The sequence below is a fragment of the Pavona decussata genome, unplaced genomic scaffold, assembly GCF_977016875.1.
Source record: "Pavona decussata unplaced genomic scaffold, jaPavDecu1.1 SCAFFOLD_161, whole genome shotgun sequence".
NCBI classification, from domain to species: Eukaryota; Metazoa; Cnidaria; class Anthozoa; order Scleractinia; family Agariciidae; genus Pavona; species Pavona decussata.
The window spans coordinates 2,164,778-2,184,639 of record NW_028145572.1 but is presented as its reverse complement, the minus strand read 5'-3'; the positions used below and the strand labels follow the sequence as shown (position 1 = coordinate 2,184,639).

General features: G+C 39.1%; 2 protein-coding genes across 4 annotated transcripts; both read right to left on the bottom strand.

The window, feature by feature from the left end:
• Nucleotides 1-31: 31 nt before the first annotated feature.
• Nucleotides 32-10,659, bottom strand: LOC146464722 (ras-related and estrogen-regulated growth inhibitor-like). Of its 3 annotated transcripts, none has more exons than XM_085129227.1 (5): nucleotides 9,470-10,413; nucleotides 6,869-9,382; nucleotides 3,505-3,561; nucleotides 3,080-3,153; nucleotides 32-2,416 (listed from the first exon to the last, which is right to left on the bottom strand). In XM_085129227.1, exons 2-5 carry the CDS (start codon nucleotides 6,966-6,968, stop codon nucleotides 1,946-1,948), a joined length of 702 nt encoding a protein of 233 aa, XP_084985353.1. In that variant the 5' UTR covers nucleotides 6,969-9,382; nucleotides 9,470-10,413; the 3' UTR covers nucleotides 32-1,945. The 3 variants fall into 3 exon arrangements, with proteins under 3 accessions (XP_084985353.1, XP_084985352.1, XP_084985351.1); XM_085129225.1 differs by lacking the exon at nucleotides 9,470-10,413 and adding an exon at nucleotides 10,440-10,659 and having other exon boundaries at nucleotides 33-2,416; nucleotides 6,869-6,989; XM_085129226.1 differs by having other exon boundaries at nucleotides 6,869-10,413.
• A 919-nt stretch (nucleotides 10,660-11,578) lies between these two features.
• LOC146464721 (ras-related and estrogen-regulated growth inhibitor-like) lies at nucleotides 11,579-17,966 on the bottom strand. Its single transcript, XM_085129224.1, has 5 exons — nucleotides 17,477-17,966; nucleotides 16,324-16,468; nucleotides 14,616-14,672; nucleotides 13,821-13,894; nucleotides 11,579-13,074 (listed from the first exon to the last, which is right to left on the bottom strand). The coding sequence occupies exons 1-5, from the start codon at nucleotides 17,507-17,509 to the stop codon at nucleotides 12,640-12,642; spliced, it is 744 nt and encodes a 247-aa protein (XP_084985350.1). The 5' UTR covers nucleotides 17,510-17,966; the 3' UTR covers nucleotides 11,579-12,639.
• Between the last annotated feature and the right edge of the window lie 1,896 nt (nucleotides 17,967-19,862).

Below are 19,862 nucleotides of genomic sequence, written 5' to 3'. Positions count from 1 at the left end.
AAACAACACGCCAGCTGTTTGTATCGGACTGTAGTGTAAAACGAAGTTACCTTTAAAACGACGGACTCTCCTGTGAGCGGTCTCGTTTGAATGTACTGCTATTAAAGCCATTTCTTTCCGCTGTTTTGTAGCTTTGTTTGTAGAACAGAGCCAGAGCATCGAATCGAAATATTTGCATCAACATATTTTTTTCTACTTTGCAAAACAAATGAAAGTCACTTCAGTGTCACAGTGTTTCTTCGCAACGTGACTGTACCAAGAGCTCACGCAACAGTCGAATGCGTGACAATACATCACGCTCAATGTATTTCTGCTTTTCAAGAGCAGTTTCATTTTTATTTTACTCAATCACATTTATTTCTTTTTGTCTGAAAAATACTTGCAGTTTAATAAATAGCAATGCCGAAAACAAAGATAAACAAAACTAAATAAAAGATGATCAATGTAGCCTGTAAATTATCTCGGTTCTCCGCTGTTATAGTTGATTATTTCGCAGTGGAAGGGCCCTGTCAATTGCCCTGTTCACAGGCTACTATTTACACTTAAAGTACAGTCAAACCCCGCCATTACGGACTCCATTGGGACCAGAAAAAGTGACCGTATTACAGAGTGTCCGTATTAAGCGGGTTAATTTTAAGGAAAGTGTATGGAGCGGGACCAAGAAAACTATCCGAAATAACGAGTGTCCGAATTAAGCGGGTGACGATAAAGTGGGGTTTCACTGTATTGATTAGACATTGTTAAACCTGTAACCAACGAGACTATCAAAAACGATATTATGCCTTTACTACACAACCGAACACACTCCAAGGCTATGAGGCGTGGGCGCGTTGGTCAGCATGCATGGATATCCTACATGCACGTCACCGCAGCAGGACACGCAAACCCCCAAAAACCACTGACTGGGAAAAATAGGGACTGTGTACCCCCCCACCAGCACTATGGCGCTACCTTTGTTAACGACAAAAATGAAAGATGAATTAAATAACAATATTTACACAAAACCAAGGCAAAAAATGAAACTTATCCGAAGCTGCGAGTGGCAAGGCTGACCGTAGAATGTCACAAGTTTCTCAACCGTCTCAAACGCGCTAACCATGAGCCTTCGCTTGCTATGCTAGTACCCAGTTCTCTGTTCCTTGTCGGCAAAATATTAATTTATGTTAATGCCGTTTATCACAAATTACATTTTTAGGTGAACTAAGCAACCAATAGAACGAGAGATATTTTCTTCGACAATATATAACAGCTAAACTAAGGATCTTTTTGTTACGGAATAATAGAGACTTATAGCAAGCAAAGAAAACAACAACAACAACAACAACAACAACAACAACAAAACAACGCTTAAGACAAATAGATAAACAAACAAACAAAACAACAACAACAACAACAACTGATCTATACGCTAAAGATTAGATCTAAGTGCTACATTTCTAACCAACCGTTCAGCCCCATTTCAGCTGTAAAAAGGATCGATTTTCTTATCTACTTTCTTCTCAAATGCATGCCCAAAGTAATGAGGGCAAGTCATTTAAAGCTTTATATTCATGAATCACTTCTGAATCACTTAAACTGGCGATGTGATGTTTTTCCGTAAATGCATAATTGCATCTTCCTAAGGCCAGCTTTGAAAATATCAATTTCGCGTGAAATCATGCCGTAGCGTCTGCTTTTAACTTGTATTCACACGCCATTCAATACGTAACTTCTTATTTTGAACTAAGGAGCGTAGTGAGGCCTGTAAAACCGAGTAGTTGCATTTCCAATTACATGCAAGGGGTCAGGCTGTCAAGGTAAGTAAACTATTGATTGATCTCCTAAAATTTAAGATATGTTCCATATCCTAGTGGATCTCAATTCGCCCTGATTTAATGGGGTTGTTTTTATCTTCTATGTACATGTTAAGTTTTGTTATTTTGGGTTCGAAGCAGTCGATCTCAGCCTAAGAAGATACAGTGTTACAGTGCATCAGTGCGTCGGAACAGGACCTTCGTCTGGCGTACATTCCTCTGAAGCCTTCCTTCATCCTTGACAAAGGTCCTGCCTTGTCTTTATCGCCATTTTCTTGCTCTGTCTTATTGTTCATGTCGGTATCTTTCTTGTTGAGGTACAACCTCAACGAGTCGAACAGCAGAGAATTCGTCTCGACGTAACCCTCGGCAATAGAAATCTCGCAGAATACAGAGCCCAGTTCTTTCGCAAACTGGACTCCTTCGTTCTTGCTGATTTTCCTGTGGCGTTCCAAATCTGTTTTAGTTCCCACCACAATGAGAGTACAGTCGTTGTTTTTCACTTTTCTTATGTTTCTTCCTAAGCGTCTTGCTTCCATGAACGAAAAGCGGTCAGTGATTGAGTACAAGATGAAGAAAAGCTCCCCAAAGCAGGTGAATTTGTCCAACTTCTTCTCTGTGTTCTAGGTGCAGAGACAAAGAAAGAGCCTGTATCACCAGTACTGATTAAAATAATGAATTACAAAATTTTGCATTATACATTTAAGCTATTGACTGTATTGGTATACCACGCCAGGAGCCCATTTCTCGTGTACAATAGGTTTGATCTAAATTTTACGAGAACTTGTAAGAAAGATAACAGCAAGAAAGACAACCGCCTGGCGTGGTCAACCTAGTGTACGTGACATCTCGAGTTTCTGAATACTGGAGCCTGCGAACAGGATCTATGTTCTGGATCTAAGTTCTGTTTGCTTTTAAAGTCTCTGTTCACAAGCGATTTCAGCTTTTCATCATCGAAAGAGCTCAAATCGTTTGTTTTTAAGAAAAGCCGACCAAGGTTGTAAAAGACAGTTCATGTATTGCAGGGGAGGTTGGCGGGGGGGGGGGGGGGGCATTTTGTCCATTAGCGTGAGTGAAAGAAACAAACAATAATAGTTATAGCTAATCAGAATAGAGTTTCTCTTCAGTTCCTTGCTAGAAACTGTTTTAATAACTATCTGGCCACTCATCTTTCTCAACTAGCGCACCGGTTCCACTTCATAAAAAAGGAAACGATCCCTATCGAAGTTCCACTTGGTCTCTTGTATTTCGTTTTTGATTGATTGTTTGTTTGTTTGTTTACTTACCTTTCCAGCTGTATCCATAATGTCAAGTGCTATGCAATGTCCATCCAGGGTCATGTGATGTCTATACGTCATCTCTTTAATAAAAATCAACACGATACAAAACACTGAGAATGCACACGAAACGATGAGATACCGACTTACTAAACCTTTTATTTGATGTACGCTGCGACCTTGATAGTACGCAACAATTTTTTCATTACACCCACCATGACAGAGAATATTGCCTTGACGCAACAGTTCTTCCATAGTCAAGAGTGGTTTGTTTAAAGCAGTAAGACAGTGTGACACTTTAAATTTTAATAGTAAAAATCAAAGATGTATGAACAGTTAACAGTTATATACTTAAACCATGATCGTTTTAAAATGAAGGATTGTCAATATATGTGTGGTTTTCGGACTGGCATACGTCGCTTAGACAGACTTACCTAAATTTGCATCATATTCTCCAATAAATCGTCGTGTCAAAAATCGTACAGTCAGTGCTGAAACGGTAAATCAATGATAATCAATCAATCAATCAATCAATCAAGCAAGCAAGCAAGCAAGCAAGCAAGCAAGCAAGCAAGCAAGCAAGCAAGCAAGCAAGCAAGCAAGCAAGCAAGCAAGCAAGCAAGCAATCAATCAATCAATCAATCAAGTACTTGAAGGAATGAAATAACAATAAATGAAAAATTTAATCTCATTCAATTCTGAATAAAAGAACCAACCAGACAAACAAACAAGCGAGCAAACAGCGGACTTGAATTATAAAAATTCAAAAGTTAGAATTTCATTCAATGACACGAGTTCCGACTCTTGGATGAAAAAGGTTAGCTGCAAAGAAGATCGAAGATGATTCTGCTCTCAGGGGAGGAAAGGATTAACTTGATCTGCGTTCATGTTCTAGTTAAAACGTCTGGCTATCTATGAGCTTTTCTGAAGGTGTTTTTAAGTTTTTGTAACTCTGTTAGCTTCATGTTTCAAAATTGATGCCAGCTCCAGTATGTAAAGCATGTTGATGTTATAACAAAGGCTCTCAAAATGACGCTGCAGGTAGGAAATATTCATTCAACACTGGATGAACAGTCCCTTGTTGGCAAACTGATTAATCATCATCGATTATCTTATTTTGGGTATCATTGTCTGCATACTAGGCAACTTTTCACCTTCGTTGATTTAGTTCTCAGTGTACGTGGTGCAGGATTACTATAACTTTCAACACACTTCTATTTGAGAGTTTTGTTTTTGTAGAGCTCGGTACAAACAATGATGAAGATGTTTCCTATCTAAAGCACTAATAAGGTCAAGAAGGGAACAGAATCTACAATTTTTTCTGTATGTACAGTAAAAGAATTGCAGGTGGACTATTTATTTGAACCAGCTAGAGAAATTGCTGCAAATTAAAAAAAAATGTGTGTGAGGCGTTTAAAGTAAGTGATCTTTCAACAAGATTACTGAAATTACGTTCATTATTCAGCTATTAAACTATGATTTCATGCTTATTTTGAATGATTGAAAGTATGAGGTCAACAAAATCCGCAGCTAAGTTTAGTTCGTTCAGTGCTGGTCATTTCCTGATAGCCACCTCCAACGCTAGTTATCTAAAATCAATTTTCCCTTCTCGGTAGATAGTTTCCAGGCCCCAGTTGTTCAAAGGGCGGAGAACTTTATCTGCTGGATAAGGCACTATTCAGGGTTTAAAATATACTTCACGTTAAACGTCGTGCAAGGTTTTCGTACACTCCCAAACTTAACTGTACATGTGGTTAGAGTGTGCATATTCGCTTATACACGAGGAAATACTGAAATCTATGCGCAGATTGAAACTGTCGGATAGTGACTTATCCGCAGGATAAAGTTATCCGGCCTTTGAAAAAAACTGGAGCCAGGGCTGCAGGCTACTCGTTCTCTCCCAAACAATTTTCTACTTCCTTCCCTCGAGTGTTCCGGTATATGTATGTAGAAAGAGTCTTTAGGTGTTATTGATGGAGACATCTTGGCATGTTTTTTGCCTATGGGTTCCAAAGCCAAAAACAACTGGAAACCGCAATTCCAATCATCTGTTATTCTGTTGTTACCGTCGAAGAAATGATTGCGCTTCTAAACTTCAAGTTTTGTGGGCGCCAGGTTGACTGATAAGATATATCTTGCTTTTACCGAAAGCAGGTTTATTTCAGTTCATCTTCTTTTCACATCTGATCTGCTATATTAAAGGATATTTTCCCGGTACGAATTCTTCGCGTTTTTTTAGAATTAAATGTGACCGGCTGGGCCACCTCTGAGAGAGTTGGCTTGTGTGTGATTTTACGTTACCAATCGCTTGCATTTTAATCACGTGTGATTAACCAAGTGTCGGAAATACCGATGGGAAATGTAATTGAACTCAATTTGTAGTTCAGTTTCACTAGCTATGACGTACAATTAAGAACATCAATAAGGGAAGCGATCCCATCCAGATCAATGGAGCATATTGGTTCAGTTTTTAAATATATTCATTCTGTAACAGTTCCAAAATTTTTGCTCAAATTCTACCGCGAATATTATGGTGTTTGAACTTAGGTGCGGTCACATTTTTACCGAAAGCTCCCCCTCATGCAATAAGGGTCGAATTAGGACGATACACATTTGCTTTGTGCCACGCTTTGAACATAAACTCCTGCAAGTTTTAACCAAGTTTTAGCGCACTGAAATGCCACATTGTAGTAATAGTCTTTCAAAACGCAAGTTGTTTCTAAAAGGACCGTCTGACCTTATCTTTATTACCGCATCGATAACTTAAACCTTTTAAAAGAACCTTTGATTGCCTTCTGCGGTTAATTGAATTAACCTGATTTTAGCCACAACTAGATGCCGTACCGATAACATAAAACGATCAGCAAAAACCGCCGAAGCTGGTTTCCTATCGACTTCCTCTCTGCGATCGGTTCATGTAGACTGAGGCTCGATAGATATCACTGACGGTACTCATTACTGCTGTCGGCCAGCACGCGCAAAACATTGGAATTATCAGTAAAGCACTCAAACAGACTGATGCCATCACAAGATTCGATTCCTAAGTCATCTTCATCTATCTGATTTCGAAAGCCCGATGAAAGCCCTTAAAACACTCTTCAACTATGCATTCCACAACTTTCTTTGCCAGTTTTCCCTAAAACCGCCAAGTATTTACAAATTAAGTGGATTTATCTGTCTGAAGAAATAATTTTCATACTAGATCATTTCTTTTTATACTTTTGACTTAATTTTGCAGGAGGAATCCTTGTTTTATAGATGAAATGCTGCATGGTAATCGCGTCTGACCTACAATCTGAAGAAAAGCCGATAATTGAGCAATTCATAGCAACACCATTTTATTAACCTTTCAACTCCCAGAGTAAAGCTATTCGCCTGTGGTATACTGTTTTCGTTGAAACCTTTTGAGTCTAAGTTGGATAGAATCCTAAGGAGTGACCATTCAAATTAATGAAAGCCATTAAACAATGTAGTCCCCTTGGACTGCTTGTAAATTAAAGGTGTACAAGTTGTTTCGTATAAGTAACGTTTGACTGTAGACAAAATCCTAAAGTGTAGCAATTCAGATGAAACTACTGAGTAGTTCTTTCCTGTAAGTCTGTTTATCTGATTGCCTTGCTGGATGAGCCTTTCAATCAGTAGTCTTTAACGACCTTTTTAACGTCGGGGAATAAAGAGCTCGAAAAAGAAGCCGAAGACGACCTCGCCCCGCGTTCGGCTCGCTTTGAAATTCGTGCGTTCCATCCCCGCTAGAGAACTTGTTTGTAGCCTATTTTTGAAGTGAAAATGTTAACTCACCTGATTTTCCCACACCATCCAGACCCAGAACAACTGCGTTTACATTGATGACTTTGGTTTGATGTCCTTGGTCGATGGTTGATGATCGTTTTCGCCGCATGATATGTTATGGCCACGCTCGCTGAAACATGATTAGAAAAGGTTAATCGCACATTACACTTCAAACTGAACCGCGCAAACTTAGAAATAATTGCTTTTTCATTTTCACTCACATAAATTGTGTTCAAATTATAATCCCTCGAACTCGAATTCTTGTTTGAACTGCCGTTCCCTCTTGAAACTGAACGTCTATGTTCTGCTGCGGTACTGAGAACTGCCGAGCGCTTGCTACGTAAAATACTTACCAACTGACGTTGTATGACATTGTTTCTGGGCGGATGCTAGCCAAGCGGGTAAAGTGTTGGTGGAATACCTTGATGATTGACACTTGACTGGATACACGTGCGATACATTTAAAACGCTTAGATTAGGCTGTGGTGCATACACGGCAACTAGGATTACGGGCAACAAAGAACAGTGGAAGCAATCGCTCAATAGCAGTTTGTACTCCTATGACTAGTAGAGAAGTTACCCTAAGACAGTACTGAAATAGTAACAATGGTTGAAATGAAGACTGTTTCTCTTGATTTACCGATCTTTGTAGTATTTTAGGAATTGCGCCTCTGTAACCATCTAGGCGGCATGTTGACGGTGTCGACTTATGAGCGACAAAGATATATATGGTGGAATAAGTTTTGTTTTACAGTGTAATATAGACCTCTACGTGATAAAAAGAGTTTAGTTGGTAATGGAGCAAACACAGCACACCATATTATTACACAATTTCAGCAGTCAGACAGGGTAACATAGGTACTTGTTAGGTACTTGTTAGGTGTTAGGTAACATAGGTACTTGTTGACCGTAGAGTTTTGAATCAGGGTATTAAAATTGCACTACTTTCAAGGTAAAGGGTATTTCAAGAGTCTGATGGTGAATCGAACTTTAATTGATTAGATAATTAGATATTTGTTATAACAGGCGTACGGTAAAATGGCGTTGCAGTTCATCCGATTAATTCCCAGCAACTGAATGATCATGAAGTGCATGAACGAATGACGTCAAATTGGGTTTTGGCCGGTCCGGACACTGGGAATCCAAATGTTTAACATTTGACGCTAGACTGAAAAAAATATTCCTTTTGCTTGAAAGTCAGGAAAAGGGAGACTCAAATCGCTGACTGAGCGTGCTTTCACGAGGCGCCGAAAGCGTGGATTCTCGCGCGCCGCGCCAGCCTCGCACACGGGGCATGTGGGGCAAGGAAATAGGATCTTTGCGTCTCTCCCCAGTCTCACTTACAATTCCCTCGCTCGCCCCAGTGCTTTTGCTCGCCGGAATGCGCCGCGCTGCGATTCAATGGACAACATAAAAAATACAAACTTTGTTGCAGTCTATTTGACGCTCGACTTTCATCTTCCACGCGTTCCGATTAAAGGTTAAAATTCGTCTCAATCAGATAATCGGTTGACGGCTCACCCAAGGCCCATCGTGGATTCCTTCTAATTCAGTCTTTTTAGTGTAAACGAAGCCCGTGGAAGCGTAGACTGCACTTCGCAGTTGCGCAGTGCACTGTCTCGTTTCAGTGGATCAGAGGGAGGGAGATTAAGAGAGAGCAGAGGCGGTTGGGAAATAATTAACAGATAAATCCGGCGAGGACATATCGACATTACGTAACCAAAACCGCAACACCCGGCAACGAAAACGTCACTTAGAAATACATATACCTATTATCTTATCTACACTTTCAACTAGACTGGTCGAATTATCCATGAACACAATTTGTTTAGCAAAGGAAATAAATTCACCGTTGTGTGGTTATAATTTATCAGTTATCATTTTCAGTAAAGCCAATGGCAGCTCGGAAATTCGAGGAATAAGATTTCTGTTCCCTATTATTTTCTTATGATTTAAAATATCAGCTAAACAATGGCAACAGATGAGACTGTGTTAGCTTGTACAAAATTGCCTTTAAAAGGCCATAACGCTATCAGTGGAGGTGAATAATTGTTAAATACAGGAGAAAACGTATTGTTCTCCGACGTTGGGTACAAGTGTTCCTTATCACTCTCGGCCATATGTTACTAAAATGGGAACTAATATTATTATTATTATTCCATTGTGTTAAGGCGCATCTTGCCAATTTACGCTTTCTAAAAATAGACTGTGTTAACTTGCACCCAATTGCCTTTAAAAGGCCATCACGCTGTCTCAGAATACAAGAAACAACTTTTTAAACTGAATTTCATGACAACTTTTTTAGCCATTTTGCTTGTAAAGTCTGTAAATGTTCTCCGGCGTTGGGTACCAGCGTTCCTTATCACTCCCGGGCCATATGTTACTAAAAAAAGGAACTATCATTAATACACTATGAAAAGGTGCATCATGTCAATTTACGGTTTTTGTTTTTAAGATAGCGGACTGATTTAAAATTTTTGTACGGCGGCCCTTTATGTTAAACTGTAGATTATAGTGTTTGTTCTGGTTGCTCGTTCTTTTTTTTTTTTTTTTTTTTTTTTTAACCGCTTTATTGACCATCACACATGTTAAATACAATACGTTAAATACATGTTAAATACGTTCGTTCAGGTTGTTGCATACAGCAAGCGTTGAGCAGAATACATGGAACAGAACATGCTAAAAATTGGAAAAGTCTTTGAACTATGCCACTCGGCCTGACCGAGAATCGTTTATAGTGTTTCGTAAGCCCACTTAGAGTTACTCCTTTGAAGATCGTCGGTCCCTTCGACTGAAACTATTATGTAACTCGGCCGGTGTCTTAAAAATTAGACTTTCTGTGTGCAAGTTCTTTAAATGTTCTTTGGCAAGGTTGTACGATTTTTATTTGGTGGAACTGAGCTAAGCAAAAAAGTGTATATGTATAATTGTGGCGAAATTTCACTGAGTAACAAGGCCGGTAGGAATCTGCCACAAACTTTCAAAATTTACAATATTTAGACACGCACTTAATTACCGGAGGCACACAACGCGAATATTTCAAAAAAATACTTGAAACGTTTTTCACTACCGTTTAGGGACCTATAAAAGAGATATTTTTGACCTGTTCGGATTCTTTAGCAGACTGAAAATTCACGGGAAAAGAGCCCTATCCCTCAAATTCGAACCGACCTGCGGCTGGCTAAACAAAAATCCTATAGCTGTCCTCGTTTCGTCATTCTGTTAACGACAGCTTTTGTCCTACGAAAACAAAAGACATTTTTTCCCCGCGTTTCCTAAGTTTAAGTTGTCAAAAACCAAAGAAAACAGTAGCTTTTCTACGCAATTAAACCTGAATTTCGATTCTAAGGCGATTTAGGCCTTTCGCACGGATATTTACTGAATGAAGCGTTGAGTGCTGACCTAATTTCATCAACTTCAGTCTAACATAATCGGTAAGTCTGGAACATTAAGTGTCTCTCCAGTGTCTCTGCAAACTGAACGAGGACCAGCAAAGGCCATTCTGTACAACCCTCAGTTCGAAACGAAACTTGCGATTATTGCTGTAAGAAGGTAGGATTATAAACTTCTAGCTAAATACCTTTTATAGATGTCTCTGTTATCCTTTTCTCCTTAGTACTGAAGTTTTCCTGGTCTGCGACTCGGCACTGTACGTGACGGACCGACGAAGAACTGCTCTCCAGAAGTAGAAGTTATCAATGCACTTTCCGGAAAATTGCCGGGCTATTTACGCAGAAGCTTGCGCAATTGCATGACCGATTCCAGATCAGAAAACAGCTATTTATAATATTCATAGTTTGACCCCAACATCATTACCTTAAGTGTATGATGGAAACGTTTGTAATGTGTTTCACTTGCTGCTAGCCATCACGTTTCAACAATCACTTGGTAGGAAGCATCAATTTGTCAGTGATACATATGAAAATAACTTTATGAAACTGTTTTTATTATCTAAAACTGGCTCTTACAGATTATCCCTGTTCTTTCTATAATCAAATATATTGAATAGGCAATATCCAAAAGGTAACTACCCAACACTGAGGGCATCAGTTTTTGAGACCGCAAGATAAACGAAGATAAACGACTTCCTTTTCTAATGCTCCCCTCCCTGTTTATTTGGCACTGAAGCCAGAATTTGTTGGAACACTGAAACGCGTACCACAAGTCGACCAGCTAAAAGGGCTTAGTTATACACCTTGTAAAATGGCTATGAGAATGAGAATAATAATTCACAACAGAGTCTTTCGTGCTAGGTCAGTTATAAAATAGGCCTACCACCTTGTACATCTAAAGCGTTTTTATCTTGCAGCCTTTTCGTCATAACTTCATTGTGTATTGACCCCAATGTTATTTTTAATTAACTCAAACATCTGAATTTTGAATTATAGGGCACTCGGGATCAAGTGTGTGAAAAAAACCGCTAAGATTTTAACATTCCTTTAATGATGAACAATTAGAAGCTAAATTCCTTCTCGTAATAGTGATAACAGAACTTCAGTTAAACGTCCTTTTCCAAGGTCTCGGATTGCAGAGCACGCCAAGGAATCACAAGCAAAGACAAGGTTTTTGCAAACGGAACAAATATCCCACAGGTTTATGTATAAAGAGCTGAAAAGAACCCAGTGACATTCAGTTAAAGGGACTTTCTTGGATTAAAGTTTAAATTGACTCCATATCAAAAATTCAATCTATGCGTAAAACTACGAGAACAGACGAAAGTGGTTTCGAAAAACTTTATGTAAAAACCATTTAGAACACTGCAACTACAAGAAAAGTACCGACTTTGCTCGTATAGAAAAACGTCGTATCACACAGTGAACTAAGAGATTGAATAAGAAATTATCACCATACTAGTTCGACTGCTCTGTAGGGTCCTTCTTTATACTTTTCGTAGAAAAAAAAATATGTACAACATTCATCCTCCCCTCGTCGCTTTTAACTTCGAGACTACATATCCCTACATCATAAAAAGTAACTTATGACGTCATTTGACAGAACTGACAAAAACATGTCATCTTGGATCCGCAGTTGCGCTCCTTTTTTACAGTGTCCGTATCGTAACGATGTAACCTACGCGCTCAGCGCGAAACTGATATAATTTTAACTTTTGAAGAACCCAAAAGGACTTGTAAAGAGTGAGACAATTTGTGAGCCGCATATGACACAACCATATTCAATGTCTTGAAAGTTCTTTCTCTTCTGAAAACCACGTGAAACGTTTTGCACTTTTTTGCTGTAAACGGAGTAGTCACGAGCAGATTTTGATGTTCAAGGTAGAATACGGGCCGATTCTGGTGATGAAGATGTGTTTTCTGACTCGGAATTTGATGGCGATCAGAAGACTCCGATGAATGGGAGAGTGTGATAAAGGCGTCTCCGCACAGGAGTAAAAAATATTAGCGGAATGCAGCGAAAGGGTTAATGACTCTGAAACTTTAAAGTTTCCGAGAAAAAGTTCAAACTTGTTGCTGTTGCCGTGTTGGTCATAGATCCACACACAGTGAGATATTTGCGGCCAGCATGGCTTGAAACCAGGTGGCGTATGAATCGAAGGCTAGTCTAAAGGAAAGAAAAACTTAGATAACCAGAACAAAAACATGTGAATTCTCCTAAAAATATGAACGTAGTATTAGTGGTGAATGCATAGTGAGATAATGAAAATATTCAGCTATGTTTTTACGTACGGCCATATTCAGGTTCCCCGAATCGAACTGATCAATATAGTTTATTAGTCATTAAGGACAATTTACTATTCCACTCAGTCTAAGTAGATGCGATCCCTAGAACCCAACACTGCCAGACCTGGCTCTCTGAGTTGGGCCATTTGTCTGGGCCTTGTTTTTGAATCCTCCTTTTAATCGTCTCATCAAGGCTGGTGACTTGGGAGGTTTTTGTGGAGCACTTAACGTTGCCCTGAGATAAGCTTTCTTTATAATCTTGTTATGCTCAAAAAAGCTCTCTGAATTCGACAGCTGATGAAACGAACAGCCAGTGTTCACAGCAAAAAGGTTTCCCTCGAACTCTGTCACCTCTGCGTTACGCTTTAGGTCAGCTTTTGATGCGATAAGAAATATCGATGATGGTGGAATGTTTTTTGCCTCGTGTAGGTACTTGACGATGAGTGTTGCTTCTTGGAAAGACGAACGATCAGTTATTGAGTAGAGGACAAACATGATGTCTTGAGCAGCGCAGGTGTCTATCTTTTCTTTGCAATTCTGGTAAAAAAAAAAAAAAAAAGGAACGTGACCACTGTCTTCCGTGACCAGCAAGAGGAATTCAGTTATGAAACGTGCAGTTATGAAATTCTCTTGCTTCTCCAGAGAAGCCAATGACTTGTATTACTCAGAATAACATAACTGCATGTCTTCATGATAACATATACAAAAGGTTAGTAAGTTCAAGTTGCACTCGACCACAGGTGTCCCACATAACTTCACGTGGCCGAACTTAGTGTTCTGAGCCAGTTATCTGATTTTGGTCTCGCCGTGATTTCAGCCGCTCACTCGGTTCCTGTTGGGCAAGCGCGGGATCTTTTCCAGAACAGCCTAATCTGATTTCTGCCACAATTCTGTTTACTAAACCCAAAACTTTGCACTCACTGAATCTAGCCACCACGGTGTATGATGGGTCCAACTGGACTGGGGTGGAGGGGGGGGGGGGGGGGGGAGTTAGTGATAGGAGTATTTCTAAATAATTCTCAGTATTGCCCAGCTATACTACACAAACCAAGTTAACCGGACCTCTGACATCTGCTGTTACCCACACCCCCCCCCCCCCCTCAAAACCTGGGACAAAAGGTAGGGGAATTTTTAATGTTTCTTTTGTTTCTTGTATCGTTCTTTGTAAAAAAAACCAAAATGTTTCCGAACGTAAAAGAAGATATTAAATAAACTTAATTGTTAACTGGCCCGTTGGATTTTTTAATTAGCACAAAGACTGATTTTCGTTTCAACGTACGTACCTTTCCAGCAGTATCAAACACATGGAAGAGGACATCCTCTCCATCTATATCCACTCGATGTTGATACCAGCTCTCTGCCGATAAAGCATGCAAGAAATCACGTGTGTTTCAATAGCCCTCAGTGGTTAAGCCTTGTTATCTCGCCCTAGTTATCAATTTAATCCCCATTCTTCAAGAAATGCCATTTATCCAATTAAATCTTGAGGAACGAAGTGAGATTTCCGCCTTGGGATCCATTATGGGTGATTTTTTTCAAAGCAGCTTTGATGCGTATGTCGCTGGGATCATCCTTTACAAATCTCACTCAAATGAGTGCAAACGACTTGCGCTACGGTGCGCGGTAATTAAAGGTACTATGTCATCCCAGACGCATGTGCGCGTTGATGAGAAGCACTTTGAAATTGTTGGTACAACTTTTTCAAACACCGTCGGAGTTCAGGAAGCTGTTTTGATCAGTTTGAATCGCGTTCGTTCTTTAGTAATTACAGATGCTGTTTGTTGCGACATTTTTGAAAGCTTTTGCAATGGCTGAAAAGCAAAAATCCCGCGACGAGTTGTATGCAAATTAGTCTCAACCGGACTCTACTGCGCATGTGACCCAGTTGACATAGTCCCTTTAAAGAATTATAGTCGCTATTTCACTGAGACCGTACACATTGTTATACGATGGTGATTGTCTATGTTAAGATTACATTCATATGACGAACTGGCTTTTGTGATCCGCTTTATATAAGTTTGGTCGCCAGCGCTTGCTAACTCTTAAGAAACTTAACACTATCTCATCATTCAGCTTACCCAGAGTTCCATCGTAGTCACCAATAAACCGCCGGGTCAGCAGTCGCACTGTAAACGCTGACAATCAGGAAATAAAAAAGTACAAAATACCAGGTGTAATTAAATATCATTTTGTGAATATAACGCGATAATCATCAATTACACTTTGATCTTCACTAAGGCCTTCACTAATGGCAGATAATAGCCTTCAATTATGATTCACCGCAGCGCTGTTCCTAGGCGCATGCGTGGGGGTCTTCGGTAACCACCCATTTCAAAATTGCATTAATAGTAGGTTGGCCTTAATGCGTTCTTGGTTCTGTTTTTCTTGTTCACAAAAATTGTGCGCATGCCCGAAATCAAATGTCCCAGAATGGCTCTTAATTAAAACCATTTCACCGAAGTTGGTGGAAATTTCGGCAAATCTTTCTCTCCTCATACAAGTTTAATTAAGTTCGCCATTCGTGACAGTCCCGCCTATTATTTGGCAATCTGATATCATAAGCATGCTCAATGTAAAGGACAACGCAGGTATTTATGATCGCATAAACGAAAAGAAAAAAGCTTTGAACTGCTTCTCGCTGGCAATGGTACGTAAACATTCAGAGAGAACCACTTGAGAATTGATGAACTAAAAGTAATGTTATACAACAGGAAACAGGTTGTAAATGTTATGACGCTGATATAATTTTACAAGAATTGTTGTTAGTGCTCACGTCTCTGGAACAAAAACCCACAAGGGTCAAATAAAGAAAACAGTCAAAACAAAAACAATAACATTGCTTGTGTTACGTTACCCGATAAGATTATTGCGTCGATTTTTTTAACAGAAACTAAGTTTAGAACAGCCAAAAACTAGTAGAGACGAGCTTGAAACCAGTTGTGTTTTATGGAGAAGAGGCCCTTTCACAGTCTTTGCAGTCAAACCCTTTCTATGCTGTCGCGAATACTGCAAAATAGGATTTTAAGTTTACTGCCAAACGTTTAGTTCCATCTTAGTCTGTATTTTCTTATCTATTGCAGACTGTAGGTTTTCAAGTTATGCTGGAAGGATAACGAAACAATCTGATCATCAATATTTAGGTCTACTTCTAAAGGAAATAAAGTCTATTTATGAAAGGCGCGCAAAAAGTATAGGCTTAACTAGCTAAGATCAGAGCCGTAAGTATGTCTGTATTTCTCACGCAAATTAGTTTTGTTTTCTTTCTTTTTCGTTTTAAAAACTATTGTACTGCACAAACTTTCCCTCGATTAGTGCAGTCTCCAGAACTTGCAAGGCCTGACGTGAAGGAAGTCTTCAGGAGCGATGAATTTGTAGAAAAAAAATTGCTGTTTTTTTTTTTAATTTTAAGGAGGTTGAGTATCATTCGCGTAAAATTACACAAGCTTTGAGGTTAGACTGATTCTCTCTCATCAGTTCTATTTTCGGCTACGCCATGTACTTGCATTCACAGTGCAGTAGCATTGATCTTTAAACCCCGCAAATTCTAACGTAGCTCTCTTCATTTGACAATCTAAGTTCCTGTAGAAATGTTACACTGAATAAATATACGCTGACGAACGCTTTTAGGAGAAACGGGCTTAAATTGGATCGGGGTTTAAACTTGCTCATAGACTCCGAGGTCGTTGTAAATATTATTTTTGTTCGTTACTTCCGTATACCCTTTTGCGAATGAATTAGGTTTTCATGATCTTTGTCTTGTAAATCTAAGAAATTTTAGCCTCTTACCTGTTTTTCCAACACCGTCTTTGCCGAGGACAGCGGCTCGAATGATCTTGCTGTTCTCTTCTTCAATATTATTATTAGATCCTGATCCTACAGAAAGATGGCGCTGTCTTCTAAACAGGTTCCCAGCATTGTCCTGAGGAAATGACTAAACAACGAGTAATAATATCTTTACTCTTGACTTGTCACAACATATGCCGCGACGCGACGATGACAGTATATGGCATTTTGACAGACGTTTGACTCACTTTGTTTTTGGCTATGAAAGACTGCATGGATACATCGACGGACGAGTCCCTTCGAATCAAGATCCATTCACATCAACTTTATTTAACTGGGCAAAAGTTCTAAAATGCTTTCCAATAATTTAATAAGTGAAAAAACAAGAAGACTACAGATGTATGTAAAACACCTAGAAGATGTTCTGACTAAGTCAACAGAAACTTTATGTGAGACGGAGCTAGAGTTATCGGTAATCATGAATTTTGGAGGAAACAAGGAAATCCATGCGTCGCATTTTTGTTGTAGTATTCTAACGCTTGACCACCAAACCTTGCCAACGCAAAGGTCACACGTTGTGATACCGATGTGGCATCCATTTAGCTCTACGTAGACTAAATAAAGCTATAAGGGTTTTACGTCCAGGTTTTCGTTTGCGCAAAGTTGTTTGTTTGATTAAAACACTGCCTTGTTTATCGTTCCTTTTTCAAAATGATGAGAGCATTATTATACTTATATCTCCTACAAATTCACACCCATGATTCTACGCACCCGCAGCTTACTGCATTTGTAAGTGTTAGCTCCTTATACTTGCCACAACCCATCTGAGTATTAATGCAATTACCAAAAACGTGTGCTTCAGTTGTGGTTTCGGAACATTGTATTGTCTCTGAACACTTCCTTTTTGCACAAGCCGGTGCTCATCAAAATTGTGATCAATAAACCGCAGAAAACATAATTATGATAGCCCAATATTAGATCTCTTCCCTGATTTCAAAATGGCTTGAGTGAATGTCGTAGTCTGATACGCCTTGTGAAGTATAAACCTTCAATTGCTTGAGTGTGTGTTAAAATCAGTTACAGTAAATGGTTCATCAAGTGAACTTCAGCGCTTTTTAAGCAAACTGTTTACTCAACTAATTGTGGCTGGACTCACCATTCGTCTTCCACAGTGCTCGCCTCGATCCATTCTACTCACGCGATTCTTGTATGTAAACACAGTAAAAGACAAATATTAATCTTCTCTTGCAAATCCCTTCTGGAAGTCGGATTGTCTGCAGTCAAAAAGCTTGGTCTATACTGACGTAGTGCGACAAGTATGGATTCGAATCAATCCACTCATGAAATTGTCACGAGAAAGCTGTTCCTTCTTCGTTGTGGCTAACGCAAATTGCCTTCGTGCTAGAAAGGTGCCGAAATCTTTCTCTCTATCACTGACACATTCAACTTGTGTATTGATCAAGTTTAACTGGAGGAGCAAATCTGACAACCAGTGTTCTTTGTTCTTCCGTTTATTGTCGTATTGTACGCAGCACGGCGCATCCAATTGACTGTTATTGATACTGAGGCTGTAAGGTCAGATCGGACCTTTTTTCACCTCGGCGATTTAATGGAAAAATATCAAAACTTATTGTAGCCAAGATCCGGCCCTCCCTGGGCTATTTACAAAGCAAACACTTGCAAATCCAAGGCTCTTAAATTGATTGATTGGGAGGGGAAGATGTGAAGTGAGGGGTGTCGCATTGAGGAACCAATTTCCCGCGGGTTCCCGTTTTTTTTCAATTCGTTAGACATCAGCCAGTAGTGCCTTTTTATTTCTTTTTATCTGCTACTCAGTCTCAGCTGCTGTTTTTTGGTTAATACTTCCTGCCCTGAAGCTGTCTTGAAGCTTGTAACTCGGTACATCTACAGGCCGCATGTTGACCTCTGACCAACTTACTAGTTTTGTATCTTCGCCGCTAATCCCAATCAACTAGATTAGCAATCAGAGCACAAAAGAGATTATTCCTCACAGTGCCACAGTGCAAGATAACGTTTTAATTCTTACATTTTCAAACAATGGAAGTAAACCCGCCTTTATAAAGCTTTGATTTTTAGTTCGATTTTTCCAGACTCAAACGCAAGAACCACTTTTGAAAGGATGCCAAGTCGCAACAAAGCACAACACAGTAGCTTAATTCAAAAAATAAATAATTTTATCCACAAACGTAATTACCTTGTACAACAGACCCAAAGGCTAAATTAGAATTAAATTTTCGTGGAAAGCTAGTTCAGTCTCAAACTCAGAGTAGATTTAAATCGTACTATCAAAAAATGTGAATGTGTTCAGACATACGGTAGGAAAACACGAAAGTTCTTGTTCAGTCCTTTCTAACTGATACCCTCCCACAAACGAGCACATTTGATATTTAATACCTACAATTAAAGTTGATAGTTGGTGGATAGTAAAATTAAAAGCTCGATCACGAGAGTTTCTGCATTACTATCCGTTTGTTATTAGTCGGCTATATGCAAATGTTACACTCATGTATATGCAAAGTAAAAGGATTCTTCTTCATGTCCTTATGAGAGGTATTGATACATTTATTTACCCAGTCGCAACCGAAGAATTCGCCAACAAGCAGCATGGCTGGATAAGAGTGCCGGCTTCGCAAAAAGAAATAAAAAATTAAATGAAAACTCGCCAGAGATAACAGTCTAACCTATAATTAAAGGTGATGAAATGTTTTCGTTTGGAAGTGTTATCTCTCGGTATCTGACCTCTTAGTCTTCATTAGAACGTGACTTCTACAGGAGAAACATTAATGCCGTAGAAAGTTAAGTGCTCTTAAGCGCGCGCTGTTATTTTTTCGGCATATGGTGTGCTTGCTTTCACTTTGTGCCTGTTTTCTCTTTGCATTTCAATACGTTCGCCTTTTATAAAACGAGGTGATAATTTCCTTGCCCAAATAGTTAAAAAAGATCCGATCATCGATATTCTTTAGCAAACATCGATTCGTAATTAATTCCTTGATTGGGTACATTGATAAGCGAAATCACTAATGGAGTTCTGAGCCTTGACCGATGTTTGAGATTACCGGCATTCTAAAATTAAGATGAACTTCAAAAGCAGGTCATCAATAATTAAATAGCAGTTAATGCTTTTACTTCTACCCATAACGTGGCCAATTTTCCAAAATTTTCATTTGCACAGGGAAAAAAGGTGAACAAATATACAACAACTACAACAACAACAATATAAACATTGTCTCCAAAGTAGAAATCGGTGATTAACTCTCCACTGAGTCCCAAAAGTGACCAACATCTATTTTCTCCTTACAGAACATCTGCTTAATCAAACATTCAGGTCATGAAAATCAGTATGAGATCAGTAACCACGAAATTGAGAAGATAAAACAGTACAGTACAGTACAGTAAGTAATTTATGGAGAACACTAAGAAGAACATGCAAGTTGATATTGAGAAATAATTAAAGACGAGGGCCCTGTTTCTTCTGTTGAAAAACGTTCTTATTGCTATTAATTGTGAGTTACGGTTTGAAT

What these genes read in the sequence shown, in the direction of transcription:
- LOC146464722 (XM_085129225.1), bottom strand. Translation starts at nt 6,968, where the DNA reads ATGCGGCGAAAACGATCATCAACCATCGACCAAGGACATCAAACCAAA. An exon ending in AGAATATGATGCAAATTTAG is followed by an intron (nt 3,154 to 3,504) that starts GTAAGTCTGTCT and finishes TTTTTATTAAAG; the next exon opens with AGATGACGTATAGACATCAC. An exon ending in TTATGGATACAGCTGGAAAG is followed by an intron (nt 2,417 to 3,079) that starts GTAAGTAAACAA and finishes CTCTGCACCTAG; the next exon opens with AACACAGAGAAGAAGTTGGA.
- LOC146464721 (XM_085129224.1), bottom strand. Translation starts at nt 17,509, where the DNA reads ATGGATCGAGGCGAGCACTGTGGAAGACGAATG. An exon ending in AGACGGTGTTGGAAAAACAG is followed by an intron (nt 14,673 to 16,323) that starts GTAAGAGGCTAA and finishes CCTGATTGTCAG; the next exon opens with CGTTTACAGTGCGACTGCTG. An exon ending in TGACTACGATGGAACTCTGG is followed by an intron (nt 13,895 to 14,615) that starts GTAAGCTGAATG and finishes CTTTATCGGCAG; the next exon opens with AGAGCTGGTATCAACATCGA.